This window comes from Onychostoma macrolepis, chromosome 07, assembly GCF_012432095.1.
Source record: "Onychostoma macrolepis isolate SWU-2019 chromosome 07, ASM1243209v1, whole genome shotgun sequence".
NCBI classification, from domain to species: domain Eukaryota; kingdom Metazoa; phylum Chordata; class Actinopteri; order Cypriniformes; family Cyprinidae; genus Onychostoma; species Onychostoma macrolepis.
Window position 1 is genome coordinate 17,937,725 of NC_081161.1, and position 27,805 is coordinate 17,965,529.

Here is a 27,805-nt window from a genome sequence, read left to right on the forward strand (position 1 = left end):
TGGCCATTATTTGGGCGCTTTGATTTTGAAGACCGAGGGAGATTTGGTAGCACCTGAGAGGGTCAGCAGCCAGCCGGCACATCCGCAATGAAGTCAAACTCGTTCTGACCCAGCCATAGCTCTGGAAGCTCATTGGCACGGTCCAAACCCAGCTCCACCACAAGCGACATGAGAACTTCCTCATCGACCGGATCAGAATCAATGATCCCAGGTGCCTGTGAAGCCCCAGGGGTGGTGATCTGTCCTGGGCCCAGCATGGTGGCGCTGTACCCTCTACCGGGTCCGGTTGTGGCTGCAGAGGACAGATTCTGATAGTGGCTGTTGAGTTTCTGGAGCTGCATGGAGGCTATGAGATGCTGGCCGGACTGCAGGCAGAAAGGCTGGGGTTTTCCCAACACGGGGGAGCTGGGATGGAGGGCAGCGGAGGGGAACTGAGGGCTCGTCTTGCCTGAACCAGAGTAGTGCAGGAGAGAGAGCGATTCACGATCCTTCATGGTGGCACTAGAACGCAGGAGGCTCATTAGATGGACACACCTGAAGGAAAAGAAGACGATAACATGAAAGTCTCTTCAAAACATCTTTTGTGTTCCACAGCAGAACGTTTGGAATGACGGCTGGAATACATAACATGACTTTTGGAATCGGAACATATTTTAAAACATTATGCATCATATATTTCATAAAATGTTTCCAGAGAAGAACTAGATACCAGACCTTCAAGTCATTGCGAACACAAACTCGTGCAGAAATGTGTGCCTCATTGCAAGGAGTCGGATGACAAATGAAAATAATACGTTTTAGTCAAAAAAAAAATTATGCGTTTTAAAATCAGCTCGGAAACGATAAAACATGTTTGATATCCTCTGACTCTACGGATTCATAGTCTGAAGTTAAAAACATCTGTGTCCATCATACACTACACAATTTACTTAGAAATCTGTCAACTTGCATTGACTCCTTCAAACTGCAAATAAGGCAAAAATCTGTAGTGTATTCCAGCCTTAAATGATGAAGATTTTTAGGTGAACTATGCCTTTAACTGAGATCACAAGGCAATATAACAATGGATCAGAAGGGCAGCAAGTCATAGGACTTTCCGAGACTATTTGTAGAGATGAACCATTCATAATCCCTCAGATGTGGGGTTAATTACGTGACAGCGTCCTGTGACTCTATATCCTCCTGCGTCTCACATGTGCTGGAGGACAAGTAATGAGGCACTTAATCATATGTGCTGCTCCACTCTCCTCAATCCCCACTTAAAGCCATTCTTTTGGGGAAAGGCATAATTGCTGAAAGCTGGCATGCAGCTGCAATGGACCTCCAGCAACGAGCAGCACACAGGCTCATCTCAGACATTGACAGCTGTAGGGCATTCATCTCGAGATCTTTGTGTTTAGCTCATTCTATTCATTATTCATGGCCTGGAAGCAGTCACACAGCCTATAACACGATGAGCTCTACAACTTAATTAGACCAAGACAAATGTAAAAAGCGAACTTTGTGGTTATCTGCAAAGCCCAACTTTAAAATTGGACTCTTCAAAGTGTCCTGTGAAAAAGCATAATGTTGATCTTGTTACATTAAATATTATTTTAAAAAAAAAAAGGTTATCAATTTGAAAGTGTCAATCTTGTGTCACAATCTGTGTGGTGCAGAACAGATAACTTCTCATTTCCTACCATCACTAGTCAGAGAGACGTTGAGGGTTAGTGGTGTCAGTTAAACAGTCAATTATGACACAAATAAGATTGAAACACTCAACACAGCTGAATTACAACCACTGACTGGATTAGACCCAAAACAGAGCGATAAACGTGTTGCGTAATAAATATCCATATTTAGTATTCAAGAGAAGATGTGGAATATGTAGTAAATTCTATGAACAAAAATTATAAAAGCTGTTTTTATGGACATCTTTCTGTATAATTATTTTCTTGCGTCATTTAAACAACAATAAAAGCGTTTTAATAATATAGCCTAGTTTAAACGTTAGTTATATAACGTTGGAATTTGCAGAATGGAAATATATGAAAGTGTTTTTTTTTTTTTTTTTTTAAAGTAAATTAAAAACTGAAATTGTTTATAGGTTAACTTACCTTTATAGGAGAAACGGTCAGCTTGGGTTCGTGTTGCGAATCCAGTATGACTAAAGAACAAGACTTTTTATCATTTATAGAAATTACTATATGCGTTGAGAATGCACAGCATGAAAATAAAGCCGTTGAAATAGGGTGCAGTTGTATTTGGCAAAGACGACTCTGGACGTGAAGTTACAGAAATGTGTCCCGTCCTGTTGCTGGGGAGCACCCTCAATGAACTGTTACTGAATCAAAGGCATTAGCCTAAATACACACACTCGAAGCTCTCAAGAGGGATCCGAGTCCACTCAAAAACATGGCATGGATCATCTGCGAAACTGGACTGTGACAAGTCGACGACTGGTGGAGTATAAACGGACAATTTATAATTACAGCATATCAAGGATTACTTGACTCCGGAATTCATATTCTGTCATCATTTACGCGCCAATGCCATATTTTTCTTACTTGAGATACAAAGGTTAACATTGTAGGCTACTGGCATCATGCAACTATAAAAGTAGCACACATTACTCTCCTTTTCTGAGACGAATATTTAATTTTAATTAACATAATAATATACATTTTGCTTTAAAGTTTTCACGGAAACTGTGAAATGTGTTTTATATGTCGTCGAAGTCCTGAGTATCCTCACGATGCAGATTAAGCTGGGCTCCGTGTGCCGGAGTGGAGTTTAATCCGCGTGTTCTGTTCGCCTTTACTAAGCGCGCGGAGCGGACAGACTCACGCTCACTACTCAGCTGTAGCCTACACCTCAATCACTGTTGCCATAATTGCTCACGTAATAATTATCTTTCATAGACACACCACAGACAGTAAAAATATCGCTAAGACAATTAGTCCTGACTGAGTCGTACAGATTTTCTAAACACAGTAATATGGTAATCAGACAAATGTATTTTGTTGACTGTATTTTTTTTTTAAGCTTAGAAGTTATTTTTGATCATCCCCCAAAGTACTGCTGCAAAATCTATAACGAACGGACAAAAGGAGAATTTGTCGCATTTGTCATTCTTCACCGAATCAGAAATGAAACTGAACCGCATCAGTTTAAAAAAAAAACCTGTTTCGACCGAAACCGGTTCAAGCTACGTCTAACAAAACTTGAGCTGCTCATCTCAATATTGATTCAAAACGAGATGCAGCCAAACGGCTTTCTTTTCCGTTTTAACGGGTTTAAAGGCCGCATCTGTCGTTATTCATTGAAGACACTTCACATGTAGATTAGGAGGGAAGTGACGGGTAAAGGAGCAGGGATTTGCTTCACTCCTGTGGGAAACGTTATGCAAATGAAGACAAACGGTTTTGACGTGCCCTTTGTTTGTCACAACTCAAGAACTAATGTCATAAAGGACACTTTTGTATAGAATAATGGGTCACACTCCTCAAATCCTTCATTTCAGTCCAGTGCTGCTGACAAAAACTCTATAAATCTGCTGGTGATCAATGGAGTGAATAGAAGATCAGTCAGAGTGAAAGGTTGAACACGAAGACAGACGAACACTTTGCATAAAATTCGTTGGGATGTCAAACATAAGACTATCACTAGATGAGCAGGAGCCAGTAGAAAGGTATACTAGTCCAGGCACGAGATTATCAACAAATGTATCAGGCAGTTTGTGTGTCAACAAAGAAGGTGTAAGGGAGAAAATAGCCTGCTTGAACACTTGGGAGTCCAAATCTTTCTCTTAAACAATTCCTCAGATGTCAAACATTTTATTCAAGGTTATATATAGTTTTTCAGATATTATTTGAAAACTTTTTTTTTTTTTTTTTTTTTACAGGGAAAAATATTTAATATTTATTTTTTGTATTGCCTTTTTAATGCATTTGAATAACCTAATGGATCTGGACAGAAAAGTAAGTAAATAAAATTGGTATCATGTTATTGACTCAAAATACAGCTGCAAGTATTCAATATGCATATTTTAAACTATTAAAGCTCGAAATGAAACCGTATACCAGAGTGTCACGAAATTTATTCCATCCCTTATTTATTTAGTCTTTCAAAAGCAACCTGCTCCAGAAAGCACAGAGGAAAAATCAAAAGCAGGATCATGGAGTATTGAGTAGACTGTTTGGTTCTACACGCATTAGGGTTTTAATAGGGCGAGCCGCTGAAAATCAGTCCCGTCTCTCTGTTTAATTCTGCAAGTTTTACAGCGCTCTTTTGGTAGCATGGATCAGTTTATTGGGCTAAAATGCAATAAGCCCCATCTCTCAAAGCTAATAAATAACTTAATGAATCACACTTGGTGTGCCATTCAGAGAAACCTCTGCAACCAAGAAATCCATAAAGACCATGCTGAAAAGAACAGGACTTCCACGTGTGGCAGCCCCCAATGAAGCACAAGGACAACACTCACTGGAAGAAAAAGCCACACAATTTCTTTTTTGAATTTTAATATATAACAGAAAAGCATTGATACAAAAAAAATTAAAAGTTGATAGACAGCTTGAAAACATTTGCAAGTTTTGACTCACTCGTCAAGCACAAGAAAATAAACATTGTGGTAAAAAGCATGCCATAGGCAACATAAAACAGTTCATGAAGCCAACATGACTTGGGATTTGGTCAGTCTTCCTATTAAATTTCACTTATCCAGTCCATAACGGGACAAGATATTGCAGTTAAAAGTTATAAAAGATGGTTTCATTAAGAGGGTGAAGCCAAACCGTAAAGATCAGTGTGACTTGCCATGTAAACCATGGTTAGACATCTTTGACAAGGCTCTTTCAACCATTTAACAATATCTCATTTTCAACTGATCCCATAGTTAAAAACGGAAAGAGTGACACAAAAACATGTTATTTGTGACATACTGCAACCACAACATATTGCATTCACGCTTCATCCGAAAATGGCTTTGGATTTCTGTAAAAAAAGTACACCCATTAGACATTGCCCCAGATCCAGCATTGACTAAAACCGTTCAAATGTGGTAACACTGGCCCATCTCTGCATTTAAAAAAAAAATGTTCCCTGGAAACATTCAAGTAATGTTTTCCAAGCTCCCCTCTGGCGATGGCTCCGACATACTGTCTTCATTAGAGGAGCAGGGCCTGATTTGGAAACATGAGCCGGGAGCCCACTGCTAAACTACATTCTTCAGATTCCCTGTAAACAAGCAGGGGAGGAGATAGAGAGGGGTAAAGACAATTTTTAAAAATAGGTCAAAATGAATTACAGAAAACATACTGAGAAATATTAATACAGTGGAGACATTTGGTGTAATGAATGTAACTGTGGAAATCAGTGCTGACAAAACCCGACGTGTCCACCTGAAAAAGAACCTACCATAATGATGAATTAAAACAAAGAAAGAAGGATGCAAATCTGGGGAAAAAACAGGATTTCCTATGACGTCTCTTACGGAAGCACAAGCTATTCAAATATTTCTAAATCTAAATCAATTTACATGGATTTACAAACCTCAATTTGCATTGGAACTGTGCCTGCCATTCACACTAACACTATACAGTTGAGCTGAAAAAGGATGTCCCCTTTGTTCTCAACCAGCAGCTGGTGTTTTGATAACATTATGGTTGGCTAATGAATTTGAATTTAAGGCACTAAAGGAAATTCTGTTTAAAAAAAAAAAAGGAATCGACAGAAAACCATACTTTACAAAGGCATCTTTATAATCATTTTTTAATAGACATTTTAATCCACAGATGAAGTCATGACTGTGGACAAAAATCGTTCCCTCGTTTTCAGAGATTTAATCGGAAGCCATACATTTACAGTGACATTTTAACTATTTTTAAACGCAACTTGTTCCTTTGACTTTGAAGGTTGCGGTTCCCAAGCCCTTGGAACTAATTACCTTCAATTCTCATTTGAAATGAGCAAGCTTTTCCTTTCCTAAAACTCAAGTGGTTTCACATTAAGGAAACCCGTAAATGTTTATGAATCTATTTACATGTAGAATTCAGCAGATGTCTGATGATCTCCCGTCTTCATCTTTCCGGCCTACATATGCATGCTCTTTTCAAATATGGACTGTTTTCAGGGATGGAATCAACAAAAATGTCCCATTTGTTTGTAGTCGGCTTCAATATACGGTCTCTATTAACACCCACTGTTTAAAATTATATGGCCTTCAAGATGAAATCGATAAACTCCGCAGTATTTGCTGATCAGAACCACTGAAAACAACCATGTATGGTGTTTACTCGTTTTTCGCCCCTTTTTTGCTCAGCGTTTTATAACGCAAGGCCGAGTGTCGTAAATGTTACCCAGATGTGCTAGGAAACTCCGGTAATGTGTAACAACTGCAAGCCTTTCTATTTATTACCTGCATTAATCAATCGCAGTTCTTCACAGAGAAATGGTTGTCAGAACAGCGAATGTTTGGGAAGGACAGGCAAACAGACTTCAGGTAACTCATCAAACAGGATGGCATTCGTCTTGCATTTGCTTCGCTCATCTGTGCGATTTCCTTTGCCTCATAAACACGCTGCTTATGTGACATACATCCAACCACTGAGCACAACAGAAAAATCCTAATTAAAGAGTTTAATTGATGTGAGCTGTTCACTTGAGGCACATGGGGCTGTGCGAGCTTGTTGAAAAACGATACAGGAGTCTTTAGAAAACCCTGCACTTCAGTGGTGTAATTTAGTGCCTAATAAAACCTCATCACAAACAATTACTTCCTCCTAATATAAACCCAACCATTTGACCTCTATCGACCAGTGTGCTCCACTGACCTGACTATCCAAACAACAACAACAACAACAACAATTACCACAAAATTACTGGCATACAAATAGTGCCAGCTTAGTCCAAACCACATATAATTCACCTGGCAGATATAAGTCTCATGCAATTTCTTTAGTAAACTTAATTTTTTTCAATTCATTCATTCATACCTGTTCAATTTACTTGATTAAAATGTGCCAAAGCTACACAATTTTAAGCTAACTTAATTGCATTGTTCAATCCACTCACATACACATACATACAAATAGATTGAAAGTTCACTTAATCTATTTGTGTAAATGAATCATTTGACGCATTAACTGAAACTTTGCAGTGTTATTTTTAAAATTAAGATAAAATAAATGTTTTCTATTTTAATACATTTAAATTGTAATTTATAATTACATTTAAATTTTATTTTAATGTTTTTATTAATCATGTAATTTATTTACAATTTATGAAATTGTTACAGTGTCACATCATTTATCAAAAACCATTCAAATTTGTTGATTTGGTGCTCAAGAAACATTTTATAATTATTATCAATGTTGAAAATGAATGTGCTGCTTAAAATTGTTGTGGAAACCTTGACGATTCTTTGCTTAATAGAAATGTCAAAATAACATTATTTAAAATACACTTTTTTGTCACATTTTGATTAATTTAATGTATTCTTACTGAATTAAGCTATTACTTTATTTAAAGAAAAAAATCTTCCTGACCCCAAACTCGAACTGTTGTAATTCAGAAACTTTGTACTCATTTGATTTCAGGAATCTACTCTGGATAACTTACATAAGATGTGCCACGTACAAGTAAAATGACAGACAGATAATTGCTCCATCAAAACGCATTTTAAACTAAAAATACCCCAAAACAATTATATCTGAGACATAGTTAGAGGTTTTACATAGCGCATTTAACATACCACACGTAAATCCTGTGTTTCAACATGGCAGAACAGATGCCACCGAAAAGTCATACATGCCTATATAAACACACTGGTTAACCTAAAGAAGCCATACAGAATCCAAGTACAGGAGTTTGTCAGTTCTCATAAAACTAAAGATGTGATGTGTTGCGTGCAGCACAGGACACTTAACTTGGCTCATGAGCTGACCTCTGTACATTATTTCACTCACTAATGACCCTCTGTAAGCAGAAGGTCCTAAAATCCAAACTGATCTGGAATCTGTGCCCATGTGTGATAGCTTTGCACATATAGAAGTCTTATACAGCAATCTAAAGAGATGGGTGGAAACCCTAAAATGGAAGTTGAGCAGTCTGCGCCTTAAGCTCTTTTTAATTAGTCCCTAGAGCTGCGGGATAGAGCAAACACGTAGCACATGCTACACATGCCGCATGGGCACGCAAAATAAGCATGTTTGCGCATATTTGTCATGTACTGTTTAAGGAATAGGCAAAACTCTCTCTAGCAGTAAGAGTAATGATTGTTTATGAATATATTGTCTGAAAAATTGATAAAAATATCAATTATTTAGTATTATATGACTAAAATGTGTTTTCATACAAAGAAAACCTTCCCCTGCACTACAGCTCTTAAAATCATTTCCGTAAAATTTTCCCAGGAAAAGAGCTCCACTGTCTATTGCGTACAGTGTAACGGTGCATTAAGCACCACTCACAGCAAAGTCAATTTCAAACGAAGTGGCTTTCTATTGGGCGAATTCATGAGACCAACTCATACACAAGTGAAGTGGACATGGGGAACTTTTTCGCCCTAACAACAAACTCCCAATCACACAGATTCCCATTTAAATGACTGGATAGCAACATGCCCAGTCAAAATGAATTTGAGAGCTATAGGGAAGGGGGATATTTTGGTCTGTTCATTCAATTGTAGTCCAATTACTATGCATACATGCTGGATAAAACTGATCCACACTCACACTATCTAGATCTGATAGTCTGACATCACAAAAAATGGACTATGTCAGTCAGACGAAAGCCTACTTAAGGCCCAAGTATACTTCATATGTTCAACGTATTGATTTATTTTCCACATTTTCCTCAACTTTCTATACATCATATAACAGGACATTCTGCTAAACCCTGTCTGTAGTATTTCACAAAAAAAAAAGATAAATGAGTTTAGAATTATATGAGGGTGTCTAATTGTAAATGTGCAAAGCAACAGATTGCTGTAATACGCTACACAGCTTATGCCTAGATTTTTGCCCTTCAATTTACAGTCTGGACATTTTGATACTAGTTGACGAAAGTAGTTTTAAAATCTGTTCAGATTCCAGCCTTAAGTTGAAGTGAAGGTCAGAAATGAGGCTGTCAGTTGTCAGACTGTACTGACTGCTTCCTCGTACGATGAGGTGGTGACCTCTGAGGGACCTTTAGGTCAACAGCAAAGATGTCTGTTCACAAGAAGAGTAAGTGGAGAAGACGTTAAGCAGAGCAGGGGCCGGAGCGAGAGATCAATAAGATGTAAACGGGGAGAGAAATGTTTAGTCGTAATTGAAATGCCACTAAGTAGACTGAAGCTAAGGTGGAGCAGATGTGACTGTCTGTTTCTTCAGCTTGTTGATGAGTATTTAAACTCATGGGCTGCACAAAAGTCAAGGGTGGTTAAACAGGTCAACTGCATCCCATAAGGAGTGAGGTGATAAGAACAGGAGACCACAAACCGCCACTCTTGTCTCTCTCATAAACACCAGTGGTTAAGAGGGATGAACACTCATTTCTTTAAAGAGATAGTTCACCCAAAGATAAACATTCAGTCATTATTTACTCACGACTCAAAAAAAAAAAAAAAAAAAAATTATATATATATATATATATTATAGCACCAAATCTGGGTGCTTCAGTGGTTCTTCACCGGTTCTTTGGCATGACTGAGGGGCTATATAGCACCACTACCATATACAGAACCTGTTAAGCTCCTGTATGGTTCTTCAGCGGTTCTTTGGGGTGATTAAGGTGCTATATAGCACCACTGCCGTTCAAAGAACCTGTTAAGCCCCTTTAAAGGTTCTTTACGAGCCAAAGAACCATTGTTGGTGCTGTTTAACACCATTTTTGTTGAAGAAATACAATGCAATATGGCACCTCTTATGGTTCTACATTGCACCATTTGACAAAGGTGCTATATAGCACCAAAAGTGGTTCCCCTATGATTACGAGCCAAGAACCACTTTTAGTGCTATATAGTTATATAGCTATATATTTTTAAGAGTGTGTATGGCCAAAACAATTGAAACGTTATTCAACATTATTCAAAATATCTTTTATCTTTTTTGGGTGAACTCATTTAACACATCACATCAATGTTGTTATTGTAACCTAAAACTAAAGCAATTATTTCGTTATTTGAAATAAAGTTGATATAAACTAAAATATTAGATAAAAATTTTTTTTTTAATAGAAACGTTGCCTTGGTAACTAATTAAAATAAAATAAGTTATTATAAGTACTATAAATAAATACTAAAACAAGTACTAAAATGACTGAAATTAAATAAATTAAATCTAAATTAGAAAAATAAACTAAAAATGACAAAAGCATAACATTACTAAAACTAAAAATATAAAATAACATATACTAGTTTTAAAATGTGTTTTTTCCCTCAATTATAAATATTGATATTTACTTCACTACATTTTAAAGCGAAAACTGATACTTTTTCTCCAATATATTTCTCCACATTTACAATGGCAAAGCTAAAAAAAAAAAAAAAAATAAATAAATAAATAAAAACAGCAAGAAAAGCTTTGTGGATTGGTCATAGCAATATCCAGTTCGCAAATTAATCTTTTGATTAAATTAAGTTCCTTTGAATCTTTACTTTTTTGTGAAGGGCATTAAACAAACTATCCCTTCATCATACAGTTGCAGTTTATATTTATATTAGTATATATTTATTCATTTTAGTGTGTTCAAACAATGCTAAAGATTAATTTATCGACTTGTTTCACAAAGTGGTCTGAATGATCCAAATCACAACTCTGAATCTAAATCTCCAGAAGCACAGCATTTTTGTGTTAAATAATGCAATAGTAATTATATTTTTACTTTCCAAAATATTGAATATTGTATTGTGTATATGCACTTTTTTTTATTTTTTTTTTTAAGAAAAAATATATATTTAATTTATATAATTTATTGCTGAATTAGGAGTTTATGGCTGTATGAACACAGACACATGAATCATTGTCAGATATTAATTCATTCATTGGTATTGTAACTTGTTTTTTAGATATAAAAATGAATAATTCAATTCAATAAAATGTGATGTAGCATCATTCAGAAGAAGCATGATCCAGCAATGATCTACAAATCTGCAATGACATGAGGACTTTTCATTTTTGTATGAGCAATCTCTGCAGCAACCCAGCATTCAGCTAGTCTGCCAAAGATACGATCAGTTATCAGTTACTTTTACTGAAGTATTTTTCTAATGAGCTACTTTAACTTTACCTTAGTCAATATCCATAAATGTATCTTTACTTTTACTTAAACATGACAATTGGATATTTTAAACGACACTATATAAATAACACTGCACCATACCATGAGTAAAGTAAAGGACTTTGTGAGACTTAGGTTGGCTTCTCTAAATCCCATTTGTTCTTACACACAAACAATGCCCATGTGTTAATATTCGGAACACTGCTTTTCCTTTTTCGCTGCCAGGTTTTTGCCCATTCACACAGATGTTAGAATGAGCTCAAAAGGAAAAATCTTGATTTTATTGCATCCAACGGGCATCTGAAATGTTCTCAGCATAGCTTTGAAACATGTTTTGAGTCTTAAGACTATTGTCCCTGGAGAAGGTGAAAAGGCAAGAGTTTGCTGAAACCTCAAATAAACACAAATAAACACACACAGAGAGTTCATGCACAATTGCAGCCATAAAAATACACAAAAGTTCTGACATATAAGAACATAAAAACAAAACCTTGTGTCAAAGGAACAAACCAGACACTTTGTCAAGAAACCTCTCATAAATGTGTGGATAAGTGCGTGTCTGGGGCCTTGCACGTACATGTGTGCAAATGTTCCTAGTTTAGCCTGTTCTCATTCTCATCCCAGCCGCTCTCTTGAGACTTCAGCTTCAAGTTTCTAAGAATGCTTTGCTTATTTGTTTACTGATGACCGGGAACATCAAACAGACATGTTTCTCTTTTCTACAGCTGAGGAGAGCCTGTCACAGGGGACAACTGTGGTTGGTTTAAAGGTCTCCCTGGTCACTGTTTCTTGAGGAGGCTGGAGGGACAGCTGGATGAAAGAATGACTGACACGCCATCCTACCCATCATCAACGGTTTTCCAAATAAACAGACCATTACTTGAAATATTTTAACCAGCTTTGAAATGGACAAAAGTAATTCCATCTGCGGAAATGGTATTGGATTAAGTGTGGAGAAAGGGTGATATTCAGGGCTGGTGTTTGTGTTTGGTGAGTTTCTGGTTGTTGTCGTGGTGATTACCTTTGATGGTGCTGATGACCCGCTCCAGCTGCTGGCTCTCGTTGCGGTCGGGTCGGCAGCTCGGGCTGATCTCCAGGGAATAATCCGGGCCATATTCGGTGAAGTACTGGATTAGAGATAAGCAAAATATACTTAAAGTCAACATCACTTAAAAGTGACAATTCTTTACTGAAGCGTTTATTATAAATGATTTATTTGTGCACTTATTTTGGTTCAAATCCATGAAACACAAATGAACATTTTTTGAATTTTTTTGTGTCCATACAATAAAATCATAGGAGTTATTTTCCACCACACTGTCACAGTTGAAATGTTCTTCAAAAGTCTTCTTTTACTACATGTTTGGATAATTGGTTTGAGATACCATGAGGGCAAGTGTATGACGACAGAATGTTTATAATGAAATATTATGCGGAATTGTATGTTACTCACACATCTTATGACTTGCACTCAAAGGAAGTGCAAATGACCAGCATGGCAGCAAACCAATATTTCTCCAGCTAGAACAGATATCTGCTAAAACAAGTTTCACTAATGACCTTTTAATGTGATCTAGGTTTCCTTCAATAAAATAAGTCCTGCTTTTGTGAGTTTTTCTCAGCTGTGAAGCAGCATATACTTAAGTAAATCTGGGAAGGTTTAGTCATACTTCCACTTTCTTCCAAACACACACACACAAATATACATCAGCTGTGCTCAGTCTATCACAGTGTTCTGACCCTTGAATTGAGAAGGCAAGCCAAAAACAGTTAAAGTTTTCCCTATCGTGAATTGCATCTGAAACACAATTAGCGATGCATTATGATTTTGAAATGGAAACTATAGGGTCTGGCCAAAAAGACAGCCAGGCATTCAAAAACACTCTCTGCATTGTGTTGGAAGGGTATCTAGTGTTTAAATTGGATAGAGATCAGATTTGGTTGTATGTGTGTTACATGCATTAGCTCAACTCTGCTTTCCATTACTTGTCTTTTGTTTATCTGGCTTACCTCCGGTCCCAGTGCGCTACAACATGTTAGGGATTATACAACATATGAGTCTGTGAATGTGTGCAGTCTCATACCTAAGTAATGTGGAAATAGGATGCACTTAGACAATGAATTTTGCACACGTAATTAGTTTGATTATGCTGTTAGTAAGCATTCACACACATGGGACACCACAGCATGCCACTTGTTTTCCCATGAACTCAACTTTTCCCAAGCAGGCTAATCTGAAACAGCACTGTCCAAAGCTCTGTTGATCGTTTGATTTGGACCACACTAAGATCAGGTTGAAACTTTCTTTATTTAAAGGGTTACTTCACCCAAAAAAAAAAATTATGTCAATTACTCATGTTGTTCCAAACCCATAGGACTTGTTTATTTTCAAAACACAAATGAAGATATTTTTAATAAAGCCCGAGAGATTTCTGTCACTCCATTAAAAGTCCATTCCACCATATCTCTGATGTGCATAAAAATATAGAGAACATAATCCATTTGAATTGACGGCATAATGTTTTATTTTGGGTGAACTATGCCTTTAACTTTTGCCATGATGGAGAAAAATTAACTTGTTTCAAAAATAGATGACGAACAAAGTTGATTAAGTCAGATAAAATCAGACAATACAGAATAAGGTCAGTAGCTCCCTCCTCAACAGGGCAGACTAAGAAAAAAAAAAATACAATAATGATCCACTCTCAGAGTCAAAATATGACCCAACGCTTCATTGTCTCCAAGTGTCCCATCATAAAGGTGAGTTTCGGTTTCATCTCCTGACCTTTTGAACTTTGACCCCTTAACTATCAACACCACCCAGCATCCATTATGGACTTCCCCAAAGCTCATTTCCAGCATTTATTCCACTCCGGAATTCTGGGAGTCAGCTACTTCCCAGACGCAACGGCACAAAAAGTCCCACCCACAGAAGAAGATACAGAGGCCATACTAATTGTTACTGTAGTGGCGTCACAAGTTTTCTTCAAGATGGATGAGATTGGAGAAGTTAAGGAACACCTGAAGACCTGTTGTCTCCTCTGCTCAAAATTCATAGTTGACTAAAGCTTTAGAAAATCATAAGCTCTCAAAACATTCCCTAAATCACTGAACACAGGGTGTTTTTATTATCATCTTAAGTCATGGGCGGACAAACAGCATCTACTGTCTGAAACACTTCCCTTCTAGATTGGTCAGTACGTGCGGGCGGTAATGAGCCAAACCCGTGCTGACAGTCTGTCTGTCTCGCACTTTACAGTGAAGTACCAGATCTGGTTCAAAGGGCAAAACTACAGACAATGCAAACATAACACCCCTGGCACTCACAACATCCTGTTGAACTTGCTGTGAAAAAAGCTGGCAGCCAATGAGAACTTGTGTACGTGCATCAAAAAAGATTTCAAATGTTGTAACATTTAGACAAGAAACTAAGCCAGCTGAACTGTGACGGCGGACTACCCTGCTGTGCATCTTGAGATTGTGTTCATGTTAGCTGTCTGAGCTCATTAATGAACTATACACCTGTAAACTCTAAGTGGCTAAGTGTTTGAGATCATGGGTGGAGTACTTCAGTTACTCACTGTTATGTTGAAGTTTATCTGTAAGAAACACTGTTTGTACAATTGGGGGAAGTGATGCAGATTGTCCATTCTTTGTAACCCCCTCTGAATTCTCATGTGCAATGGAGTTAAATAAAAGAAGAACCAGAGAGAGAGAGAGAGAGAGGATCAGACGTCTATCTGGCTGACTGACTGACTGCAGGGGGGAAACAGAGCTCTGGGTGTTTGTTATTTCATTGGGCTGTGCTGAAAATAACTTGGCAGAAACAAGTGAAAAGAAGTTTGAAAAAAAAAAAAAAAAGAAGGAGAGGATGTACAGATGTTGACTGGCCACGGAGCAGTGAGGGCCGTTTCCACCCGCGGGCTGAGCTGAGTCCCTGACAGCACTCAAACAAAAACACAGCAAATTTCCTACCACTCGCTGATAAGATTTGACCAGAACAAAGCCACACGTTCCCAGTCTAGCCAAACTGGCCATCAACAGGAACTTTTTGTAGATTTAACATTTTCCTGTCCTCTTAACCAATACAGATAATGTTAAATGCACAGTATAGTTCACCCAAAACTACAACTGTTATCATTTACTCAACCCCTTGACATTGCAAATTTCTATTAAAAGATATTTCGAAGAATGTTTGTAACTAAGCTGTTTTGGTGACCATTTATTTAAAAGAAGATGGTAGCACTTTAGTATAGGGTCCATTTCTCACTATTAACTAATTCCTTACTAGCATGCCTATTAATATATTGGCTGTTTATATAAAGCACATATTCTGCATCCCAAACTTAACAACTACCTTAACTGTTAATAAATAGCAAATTAGGAGTTTATTGAAGCAAAAATCATAGTTAATGGTTTGTTAATATCGAGAATTGGACCTTAAAATAAAGTGACCAAGAAGATATTTTGAGAAATGTTTTTTTTTTTACTTTTCCTATAACAGCTATTTAGATTTTTGCCAGTAAACAACAATGCCAAGTTGTCAACTGTACAATCTCCATTCTTGTTTTAGAGTTTCACCTCGCTTAGACAAGAAAAAAGCTTTAGTCGCACTGAGAAAGTCTGCAACACTGGTTCACCCTCTTACAGTAGGTCTTGCTTAAGCAGAAATATCACAGCAACAGTAAACAAGAAGTTTCCATGAAACTAGATTTGTTTATCAAACAACAGTACTCAAAGACTTAATATGCATTTTCATTTCAACATATTTTACACCAATACATGTTTACATTTTCATCTGGAACAAAAGATGTCAACCCAGAAAAGATACTGGTTGAAAGGGTTCAGATTCTTCATCGCTCTTTTGCACTTTAATCTGTTTAAAACATTTGTTTACTTAAAGCATTTTATTGTGCAGCGTTTTGGGGTTCTTTTTATTTGGGGAAAAAAAAAGTGCTTAAACTTTTAATAATGAGCATAACACTGAAGTCTGCTTACCTTCTCAACCTGTATTTGTAATGTAATTCAGTACCGTGACTGTGATAGCTTCAGCAGTTATTGAAAACTTTTATACCGCCGTATGCATAGTTCTAGATCAATCAATACTGAGAGTTTAGGGCAGGAGTGATTTATTGAATAATTACAGTCTTCCACAACAGAAGACGTGTCTGGGAAACCTCTCTGGAATTCCATTTGGTGTTATTAGTGGCACAAAAATTACACACTTCACCTTTACGCAACAACTTTAATTACATACTTCCCAGTGACACAACAACTTTAATGCCACTTGCATGTCTCATGATGTTAGTCACCCTAAAAGGTAAATAACTCACTGCTTCTGTTGCTAACTGTGTGTCCAGAGATGCTATCACAGCATCTCAATCAGCCAAATCTTGTCTAGGTTTGTGCAATGATTTAATCAAAATTGGTTTCAGAGACCGAAGAGAGATTCATTGTTGGTGCAAAAGTGTCGTCAAAAAGTATCTGGATTGACATACCGTTGTTTCGCATTAAAAGGAGACGATGGAGCCTATAATGCCAACAATGGTGTTTATTTAGACCAATATCAGGGCTGTCTTGGCCCAAGCACAGCACAAGCTTTTCCAATTCATCAGCTTCTTAAAGAGAAACAATTCAGGTCTAAATAAAAGGCTCTGCATTTTTTCTGGGACTCTCCCTTGTGAGAGGACTGTCTATATTAGCCTCACTTTTTCATCTCTCTGTGTCTGTGACAAGGCCTGAATGAGCTCGTTGTATGCCTCCACTCCAGTCTGTCTTCATTGTTTGCAGTCCTGGCAGGGCAGAACCCAGACTGAGCCGTCTCAGCAGCTGGACCGGCTCGAGGGGAGAGAGAGAGAGCGAGCGATATTACACAGGTACAAAGTGCTTCTTGTTCCACCTCTCTTTTCCCAGCTTCTTCTATGCTGCAATACGCTTCTATCTTTTTTTTATACCCCCATTGGTGGATGCCTCTCTGTCTTTTAACAGCCTTATCGCTCTCTCTCTCCCATCTTTGTCTTTATGGACTCACACTACAGTTAAATAGTGTTTTGTTTGGCTGGGATGGACACACAATAACAGTGCTGGTAAGGAGATGGGGGTTCCTCTCTCTAAGAGGGGAGGAGAGAATGTTTCATGCTTTGAAAAGCCGATGGAGGGAACAATAAAGGAAAAGAAGCAGAATGAGAAGGAGATGAGGAGAAGGGGGAGAAGGAGTAGTGGTCCTAAAACTCAAAATATGCTGTGGACCGGCAGAGTTCTTAGGGAGGGCTTGTTCATATGGCCGTGATATGGAGAACAATGTTTGGGACCAAAAAATGCTTTCACCATTATAAAGAATAGAATAGAATAGAAATCAGGGCAAAGACCATAAGCAGACCACACCATGTACACTGACTGCATTGTAATGAACCATGAATACCAAAAGTTATAAGGTTTAAATTATAAAGGTTTTAAACTACAAACTTTTTTACAAAAAAAATTCTGGCAAAAATGTTGCCAAAAAGGTGTTGAAAAGCATTGCCAAGATACAGCATTACTGCCCATTTGTCAATGATTTTGAGGTCATTTTTGTAGGGTACTGACTGAAGATTATCTGACTTGAACTGGGTGAAGTCTGGACAAACACTCTTGGAAGGAATAGCGAACAGTTTTCAATTAACGTCAAAATGGATAAGTAGTTTGGCCAAAACTGATGAACAGACCTGAATGAACTCTGCATCACCAGGCCCGTAGCCAGCTATGAGGTCACCGAGGTCCGAACCTCGGTAAATTTTTCATGTTCAAAAATAAAATTTGTTCTCTGAATGACCAATTTGCTATTAAACTCCTCATATGTCTGTATGTATAATTCAGTTTAGACAGTTTGCAAGAATGTTTAGCGTCCGTGGTATGAAAATGATCGCTGCGGGACGCTGGCGGAGTGAACGAGGCTTGAGAGAGTTGCGAGTGAGGACGCGAGCGCAGTCTCCGTGTTGCCAAATCCAGCTAATATGCACGTTTTTGACTTGTCTTTCCCACTTAATTTGACACTTTAGAAAGTTAATAATGTAGGACCTTGCGGTTTAGGGTCAGCGATATCTTTATCTTATCTTATTTGCAAAAGATTTGTAATATATTCAGTTTATTTTTATTTACTGATGGGCTTTTGCTCATCTTAATAGCAATATCTGGCAACACTGCATCGCCGTAATCACCAGTAATCAAAAAGCCCATTTCTGACATAGCCTACCCTACGACATTCGATAAGGAAACGCAAAAATAAAATAAAAAAATTCATATTATCTGTCAGAAACGTTATCAACGCTGTCAAAAACAGTAGCATTTAACACTAGTGCAGAGATCTGTAGAAAAGTAGGTTACAGAATAAAATGAAATATGCAAACACTATGAAGAAGTATATGCCAAGTCATTCATAGTAGTTAAATTTTCACAAATCATGCTATAAACATTTATAAGAGCACTAGACAAAGTTATCAGCTACACCGCAATGGTTATAAATAAAAACTATAACAGTATTGTTGCATGTATAATAAACAACTGATAAAATTATCCACCCCATAACTATAGAAATGTATTAACAAATTTTGATGCAATAAATAGGGTATGATTTAAAAATTAAAATCCCTCCAAAACAGAGAAAACTTCTTTCTTTCACAAAAATTTCTGTCTATTTTAAAGTGTTAATAGTGTATAATGAGTTGTATATATATATATAGGGGTTATTATAGCACAATTCTATAATAAGAGGTTATTATAGCATCCAATCTCCCCCCAACCATCCCCCCATCCGGACCTCACTAATTTTCAAAGCCTGGCTACGGCCATGCGCATCACCCAAAGAATATGAAGAGAGAAGAACCAGGAATTTATTACAAGGATTTCCAAAGTTACAAAAAATGTATTAACCACTAGGTAATTACTGTATATTTTCCCACTTATTTCACAGCAATCAATGAATCAATAAAGTAAACATCGAAAAATATACACTGTTTAAATGTTTGGGGTCAGTGAGAAAGAAAGAAACTAATCCTTTTATTCAGCAAAAAATCTTCAAATTAAGTTGATCAAAAATGAGAGTAAAGACTTTCAAAATCTTACATAAGATCCTATTTTAAATAAATGCAGTTCTTTTGAACATTCTATTAGTTTCCAAAAAATATTAAGCAGCACAACCGTTTATAAACTGTATATGTGATAAATTAAGAAATATTTTAGTATCACTTTAGTATAAGGAACAATTCTCACTATTAACTAGTTGCTTATTAGCATGCCTCTTATTAACATGTTGGCTGTTTATAAGCACATATTCTGTATGACCATATTATACATCCCTAATCCTCCAAAAAACACTAAACTAACTTACTAACTATTAATAAGCAGCAAATTAGGAGTTTGAGGCAAAAGACATAGTTAATGGTTTGTTGATGATAATTGTACCATAAATAAAGTGACCAATATCTCATAAGCACAAAATTAGCATATTAGAATGATTTCTGAAGAATCATCTGACACTGAAGACTGGAGTAATTACATAATATAATTAAATTGAAAACAGTTATTTTACATTGCAATAATATTTCACAATATTGCTGTTTTACTGTATTTTTAAGATTAAATAAATGCAGCCTTGGTGAACATATGTGACTTCTTTCAAAAACATTTTGAATGGTATAGTGTATAAGTGAAGTCCATTTCATACATTTAAAAAAACTGGCCCTAGTAAAACATCCAATATAACAAACTGTAAAATGTACATATGCAATTTTGAATGGCTCTCAATGGACAATGATTCTCCCAGTTACTCCCAACAGGGGTTATTGACTTCTAGAGCCAATTACAGTTTCACATCATTACATAATAATATTGTAACTTGTAGTGCTATGTGTGTTTTGTTTTTTAAACAAGCCAGTACAATATTTTGTAAGTCATCCAACAGAAAAAGAAACTCCCTGATTAACATGTCTTGACGTATTCCAGAAAGCTCAACTGTATTAATCATCACAACCATCACTGTCATTAACGAACACCCTGGCGGTTATCTACACTGCTTTATTTTGGTTGCTTGCCTTGTGGAGAGGTCAAAGGTCAACATGACACAGAGGGTCATGTCAGCTGAAACAAAGGCATCTTTTATTGCAGTGACCATGAAAGCGCTCTCTATAAACATTAAAAGACCTTCTTTGTGAGTTGGAAGAAAAGAGAGATATCAAACTCTCCCAGACCAACCAGAAGGCCTTTCCAGCCCTTCATCTCTCCTCAGAAGCTTCTCAAAAAAAAAGCATGAAAAAGCTCTTAAAAGGGCTCACTCAGAATTGGGTACACACATTCTCTTTCTCTAAGGAAAGAGAAAGAGGAGAGAGGGGCATAAACAGTTGAGGAAAGAAAAGCACAAGTCCTTCTCAGTCAACCGGTAGGGACAGAGTAGTATTGTTAAGACCCCTTCACTGGTGTGCACACGCACACCCCCTCCCTGCTCCTGAATCACATGAAAACAAACCCAGTTATTGAGAGGTGCTTGGACATCTTTGATTAGACTGGGTGACTCAGCAGGAATGGAAGAGGAAGAGGAGGAGAGAGTGGAGTTTTATACAGCTGCTGAAAGAAGAGAGAGAGCGGGGGTCTCACCTCGTGGTCCGGGATCTCAGAAGACAGAGTCTGTCCTAGGACTGTCCCCGTCAGATAGGTCCAGCAGCGGGCAGTATTGGCAAGGTTATAGCCGCCTGAGAAGGACAGAGAGAGGCAGATTTGTATACGCAGAGAGCGAAAGAGAGAGAGAAGGGGGATTGAAGTCAGCAAAAGGGCTTCATTGTACTAGTGTAATTACTACCTTTCATCTAGAGCTTGGCTAGGCAGGTCTGCAGCTTAGAGCTCATTTCAAAATGGGCTAAAATCACAAAAGTTCACTTTCTTCTCTCAGCCCAACCCCCCCCCTGGCCGTAACAACACACTAATAAACTTTTTGGCCGAGTCAGAGAGCTGGCAACAAGGACAGAAGATGTAGTTGTCAGTGTTAAGGCATGGAGGGAGAACAAACTGAGGCAACACTGCTGAAAATGTCTGTCGATGTATGTTTTTTAAATCTTAGTTCAACCAAAATGAAAATTCAGTCATCATTTACTCACACTCACGTCGTTCAAAATCCAAAGCAAGATACATTTAATAATCTCACATAATTTTTGCCTATCCAGTGAAAGCCCATGCAACTAAAACTTGCATGAATAAGTACAAAAGGACAATGTAAAAGTAATCCATATGAATCAAGTGGTTAAACAGAATGAACAGACTAGGGACTGTGTATATATTTATATATATATATATATATATATATATATATATATATATATATATATATATAGATAGAGCGGACACCATATATATATATATATATATATATATATATATATATATATATATATATATATATATAAATAAATACACAGGCATGCATGTATACATTTAAGAAAAATATGTTATGTTTATATATTAAATATATTTATATATAATATTAATTATATGAATATAAATTCACATGTAAATATTTTCAAAACATATACTGTATGTGTGTATATTTATATATACATAATAAATATACACAGTACACACATATATTATGTTAACAAAAACTTATTTTGGATGCAATTAATCGCGATCAATCGTTTAACAGCACTATTTTATTTCAGGTTTTATTCACATTTAACATTGAACAATGCATGAATAAAAGCAGGAATTAAATCTGTTCATCATATAAATCAAACATGTCCCTTCGGATCTTCAGAAGACAGGGATTAAACTGCTAATCTACTTTCACGTTCTCTTTATAAACTGTGTGAAACTTAAAAATTCATTTGCATGGACTTGAATGAATGGATAGAAATGATGAGGGAATATTAAAAGAAAACAAAATCTTCCTTTGTGTCCAAAAGATGAACGAAAGTCTTTGGAATGACATGTGGGTGAGTAAATGATGACAGAATTGTCATTTTTGGGAGTTTAATACAATTCAACAAAAACAATGACACAAACCTCCTCCTAGAAGCAGAGTGGGTAACTCCCAGTCCAGTACATAGTTCAGACATTTTCCAACTCCAATGGGAGTCATATTGAAGGAGCACATGGGGTCACCCGCCATGGTGTCCGCTCCAAGTTGCATCACAACTGCTTCAGGGTTAAACAGAGCTTTGACTTCCTGCATCACACTAAGAGAAAAGCCAAAAAAGAAATAATGTCTATGTTTAAATGGCACTGAACCATGGGGACAAACAAAACATTGCAAAGAACTTGATCAGATGGCTGGTTACTGGATCTTTACAGACCTATTGAAGGTCTGGCAGTAGCGATCATCACGGATGCCATCCTCGAGGGGGACGTTAACAGCATACCAGCGTCCTTTACCCAGCCCAGTGTCAGCCACATCACCTGTGCCTGTGAAAGAAATTATAATTACAACCTAAATTTGGTCTCTTTGAAGGTCATTCATATGACTGATAGAACTGATGGGCCAGTATGAATTATCTACATGGAAGTTTTATTGAGCATTGATGTTGCTCAGTATTGTTCAAAAGTTTGGAGTCAGTAAGATCTTTTAAAAAAAAAAAGAATTATTAATTTAATTTAGGATGAATGCATTAATTTGTATTGTATTGTATTGTATTATATTGAATGCAACGGTTTTCAACATTGATAAGAAATAAGACAATAAATCAGCATTTTAGAATGATTTCTGAAGGATCATGTGACACTGAAGACTGGAGTAATGGCTACTGAAAATTCAGCTTTGCCATCACAGGAATAAATTACATTTTAAAATATATTAAAATAGAAAACAGTTATTTTAAATTGTACTAATATTACACAATATTACTGTATTTTCATCAAATAAATGCAGCTTTGGGTAATATAAGAGACTTCTTTCAAAACATTAAAAATAGCTTACCGACCCCTAACTTTTAAATGGTAGTGTACTTTTCAGATGAAGCTGTTGCAGCGATAGTACATACTCAAAAAATATATTCTTGCTGCCTAATTATAATTATTGAACAATTTTTAAACCTAATTTCATGATGTGCAGTCGGTTAAAAATTAAACCGATGTTTACTTAAACCAATTGTACGACATGAACAAATTTTAAATGGCGTTACCGCACCACTGCTGAAATTGAGCAGGGGATTTCCAGTTCCCAGCATGCTATGCATGGAACTGGACTGGAAAAGAAATGTTGAAATGAAGTGTTATTTTACATGTTTTTGAAGATGAAAAATTGGGGGAACTTGCTAGTGTTTAATGTTCTGTTATATTTGGATTTAGAAGAGTTTCTGTTATGTTGGACTTTCGGGTATTACCACTGCAGTGAAGAACAGAGCATGTGCTCAGCAAGTGGACAGGCTAAAATAAAGACTATGCATTACTCAAAGGACAATTACTGTGCAGTTTCTTCTGCTTCTGGCCAAAACCATACAATCCAATGTTTTTGCATTGCACTCAATTCAGTCAGGTTTCTGCTACAAGCATGGCTGAAGAATGGCGTTCGTAATTTTATTTTAATATTAAGAATATCTACTCCAAGAATGTCCACATGAATTAATATGAATTCTGAATGTGTCATTTGTGAAGATCACTTGGGAACTGTGTTTGGCAAAAACAATCCATTAATAAATCATTAGATTAATAATAATTAAATGGCATTACATCTTGCCTTCATAGAGCATTTGCCCAGTTACCTTTCCAAGCGCTATTGTTAAACTACTGAAAGGGCTCTCAGAGTCTCCAAGAAGCCACAGAGCTCCAGTCTCCGTTATCAGCTGGGTAATCAGACTCTGGGCGCTGGAGTGGAGCCTGCAGCTCCAGCTCTGGCATGGCTTGAAACATGACTGTCAATTAAGGGAATTAAAAGACGTGCTGGTCTTCACTGAGGCGTAGAGGCATGCCGAACTAACCTGGGAAGAAGCCAGGGGAGAACTTGTGCAGAGACACTGTCATGACTTTAGAGGTGAAGCTGAAAGCGTCCTCCACACCTGGAGAGGAAACAATGCAGAAGTCCACTTAAAGAGAAGGATATTAAATTAGGTCTGAGTAAAAGCTTAGAGGAAGTGCCCTTTTTCATTGATGGATTTGAGAAATAACCTGAACTGATAACAGATAAACACAAACAAGAAATGTGAGCTACTACTATCTAGGTCAATAACAAATAAAAGATTCTACAAAATTACCTGGTATAAAATGTTTGAAACACTTTCTATGAACAAAAATTATATCATATTCATATGGGTATAAAGTGGTCCTTTCTATGATAAAATTTCCTGTTGTATGTTGTTTTTCCGAATGTTGCTTGCACTACATGATTTTAATTTGGTGGACAAAGATGTTTAAAATGATTAATTAAAATTAATTAATTAATTAATTATTAATTAAACTTATAAGCATTTTTGTTACAATGTTTGTTTGTTTTTTTAAGATATAAAAATAAAATATTATGCAATACTATGAGATAAAGTTTTTATTCAAGAACTTTAAATTAGGCTTTTTTTATTACAATATCAGGACAGTTGTATCAACCTGACTTTTTTACGTTTGATGTTTAATTTGGAAATTTAAAAAAAACACTCATCATAGAAAAGATGCACTGAAACCATTGTGTATATGAACTGCATTTTTAAAATAAATTAATGTAACATTTCTAATAAAATTAAGTGTCATGTCACTAACCCATCTAACATTTGCTCTTGGTGTTAATGTGAATTTGGAAGTCAGATATAAATCTAAAGCCAATTTGTGGATTATTTGTGGAAAAGCAGCATGTTAAATGCTATTAACAACAACAGGCTGTCATGGTTATTGTTATGGAAGTGTTATTACCATCTCCATGGTGAAGGTCCACATCCACATAGAGAACTCTCTCATACTTCTCGCGCAGTTTGAGGATTCCAAGAACAGCGTCATTCACATAACAGAACCCAGATGCCTCGTCCCTTATATAACAACACATATTCAATCAGCTGCTCCAGTGACCCACTGAACAACGTCCGACACATACATAAGCATTCATCTACCATAAACAAGCTTCCGCAATCAAACTGTAACATCAAAATTTGGTTTAAACTGCAAAGCATGCAGAACTTCTTAATACTTATGTTAAAGATGCCACTGGCATCTCAATCACTGATGTGGACGTGAAACACAAGAGGGTGGGCACAAGGCCTGTTGTGCCGAATTACTTCTTGGCATGATGCCACCCTCCGGCCCAGTTGATGGCCACATCACACTTTCCATCCAGCAGATTCTGGGCAGCAGTCAGAGTGGCTCCTCCAACGGCAGCGGCGTAATCAAAAATGCCCTCCACCACCGGACAGTCATAACCTGAACAAAAGAGAGCAACAAGAGGGGGGGTTGATAACACAGAGGGACAATGGGATGGTGTGTAGAGAGGAAAGTGAGAGGAAAGATAGTGACGGAGCGGGAGAGTGAGAAAGAACAATAAACACTGAGCTACATTAAAATAGATCCTTTGGCAAGAGCTTTGTTTCGCCCTCAACAACAATAACACTATTCTCGATCCCTGGAGATTAGTATGAAGTGTCAGTTTGTCAGGCATTTGAATTACACATGGCTGTGATCCAGTACAAAAATTAAACACCGACTGCAAGTCTGAGAAAGATTCAAATGTAATACTGCCCACTGCTGTAAGCAAGAGGGAACTGCATGCACTAACACAAGGGACACTACTAGCTTGGCTGGCCAAAAGTGTATAGACACCTATTTCTAATTCAGAGGGCTTCAAACTGGGATCTAGGGACCACCAGTGGGACAAAAGGGAGTGAAAGGTGGTTCCTTGAAAATTTCAAATGTAATTTTTAGGGGCCGTCACATTTAACATGTTTACATACGGTAACAACTGCATCATTTTAAATCAATTAATTGATTTCTGAAATCATGAAATTAAATGTGATTGTGTCTTTTAACCATAATTTTTAACAGTAAGAAATACCAAAGCCAAATTTGAATATGGTTTTTAGTTTGCTCACTGAAGGTTTATGGCAGCAGTTCTCGGAGGCCCCCCACTGTTCAATACAATATTCAGAGGTCCCCTCATGTAGAGTAGGTGCCTCCTACATATTTTCTCTGCACAGACTGCACAGTAACTTGAAATATCACTTAAGGGTTATTATCATTAATTAAACTGTTAGAATATATTTTTTAATTGAATTTAATTTTGAACAAAAAAAAAACAAAAAAACATTGTGATTAAAAAATAATGTGATATTATAAATACAGAGTATAAATGTTTCTTTTTACATGAAAATATATAGCTTTAAAGCTGCTTTTATATTTTAGGAAAGGACTCTCTTAAGAGGGGTTTGTTATATTTTTGGGGCCTTGCAATCAAAGCATTTAAAACACCTGCTTTATGAAAATTAGTAAAAGTCATGCAATTGCCTTTCAAGCCAGGGTAATCTGCCCAACATCAACGCCTCACTGATGCTCATTTCTTAATTCCTGCAGCCAGACACAATAGTTGTCCACATACTCTTGGCCATGTAGTAGAGTAATCATGGGCCTAATCATCTGAATTCAGATCTCACCCAGTCCAAAGTCAACAGACTGAGGATCATCATTGTCCCCGTCCTGGCTGATCTTGTGCAGGTGTTGTAGGTAAGAGTCTGTGTGAAACACGGCCATCTCCTCTATTGAAGCCAAATGTGGCTTCACCACCCTAAAACACACACACACAACAGTTTCAACAACATAAACATCAGTTAACATTATTTATATACCAGAAAACACATATTTAAATACTGAGAAAGTCAATTACGCATAATCTTCACACACCTCATGTATTTTAATAAGCCATACGCCTCAATCAATGAATGCACCATACTCGCCTGTGAGAGACAGAGAGAAGCAAAGAAAACCAACCATATACTCATCTATATTTTATGCGTTCAAACAATTACAATAATACTGTATAGTACCTCGGTAGTGTGATGGTTTCAGAAAATGTGTTTTCATATATTCCATGGTATTAGTTGATTAACAAATTCCTGTACCATGGTATTTAAATGACACTCCAAAATAATTAAACGAATTCCACGGTAATACAAATGGTACATGTCCATAACACGTTACTTTTCCATTACTATCAAGCCAGTTACAGCAAATGCGATTCTTTCTCATGTTCATATCTCTATAATATTCAGTATGAAGCATCTGAAGCCAGAGGTGTGTTGTGTTTGGGAGTGTGTGAAGTAAAGTGCAGTTCATCTCACCCGGTTTGGCACTTTAGACAGAGAGTCGCATGTCTGGATGTACTCCAGACTGTAAACATACACCACGCTGCGATTTCTGCTTTTATCATCATTACTCTCGCTTTTATCACTCATTTAAAATCAAACTATTCAAATCAAAGCTCCTCATAAATCGATAAAGAGCCTCTCAATGCGCTCCGGCTGTTTCGACAATGGACGCCACAATAAACGTCCGTTATTTCAAAATAAAAGTCCGTGTCTTAAACAAGACACTCTGCTCTCATCAAGATACTGTAATGATATTTGCTGTTTTGGCTTCT

General features: G+C 36.8%; 2 protein-coding genes across 6 annotated transcripts; both read right to left on the reverse strand.

Annotated features, from left to right (window-relative positions):
• Nucleotides 1-62: 62 nt before the first annotated feature.
• cited1 (Cbp/p300-interacting transactivator, with Glu/Asp-rich carboxy-terminal domain, 1) lies at nucleotides 63-494 on the reverse strand. The gene has a single exon (XM_058781655.1). It carries the CDS (start codon nucleotides 492-494, stop codon nucleotides 63-65), a length of 432 nt encoding a protein of 143 aa, XP_058637638.1.
• On the reverse strand, nucleotides 389-27,731 carry hdac8 (histone deacetylase 8). 5 transcript variants are annotated; one of them, XM_058780948.1, is made up of 11 exons: nucleotides 27,507-27,726; nucleotides 27,070-27,122; nucleotides 26,823-26,953; nucleotides 25,458-25,599; nucleotides 25,099-25,211; nucleotides 24,180-24,257; nucleotides 22,560-22,668; nucleotides 22,270-22,442; nucleotides 20,872-20,966; nucleotides 12,266-12,371; nucleotides 389-534 (listed from the first exon to the last, which is right to left on the reverse strand). In XM_058780948.1, exons 1-11 carry the CDS (start codon nucleotides 27,618-27,620, stop codon nucleotides 521-523), a joined length of 1,128 nt encoding a protein of 375 aa, XP_058636931.1. In that variant the 5' UTR covers nucleotides 27,621-27,726; the 3' UTR covers nucleotides 389-520. The 5 variants fall into 5 exon arrangements, 4 of the variants coding, with proteins under 4 accessions (XP_058636931.1, XP_058636930.1, XP_058636932.1 ...); XM_058780947.1 differs by lacking the exon at nucleotides 389-534 and adding an exon at nucleotides 4,483-5,220; XM_058780949.1 differs by lacking the exons at nucleotides 389-534; nucleotides 12,266-12,371; nucleotides 27,507-27,726 and adding exons at nucleotides 19,885-20,722; nucleotides 27,213-27,475.
• Between the last annotated feature and the right edge of the window lie 74 nt (nucleotides 27,732-27,805).

Coding starts and splice junctions, on each gene's coding strand:
- cited1 (XM_058781655.1), bottom strand. CDS start 494: ATGAAGGATCGTGAATCGCTCTCTCTCCTGCACTACTCTGGTTCAGGC.
- hdac8 (XM_058780946.1), bottom strand. CDS start 27,620: ATGAGTGATAAAAGCGAGAGTAATGATGATAAAAGCAGAAATCGCAGC. Junction 24,258..25,098: donor GGACCTTCACCATGGAGATG/GTAATAACACTT, acceptor TTTCCTCTCCAG/GTGTGGAGGACGCTTTCAGC. Junction 20,723..20,871: donor CTGAGATCCCGGACCACGAG/GTGAGACCCCCG, acceptor CATGTGATTCAG/GAGCAGGGAGGGGGTGTGCG.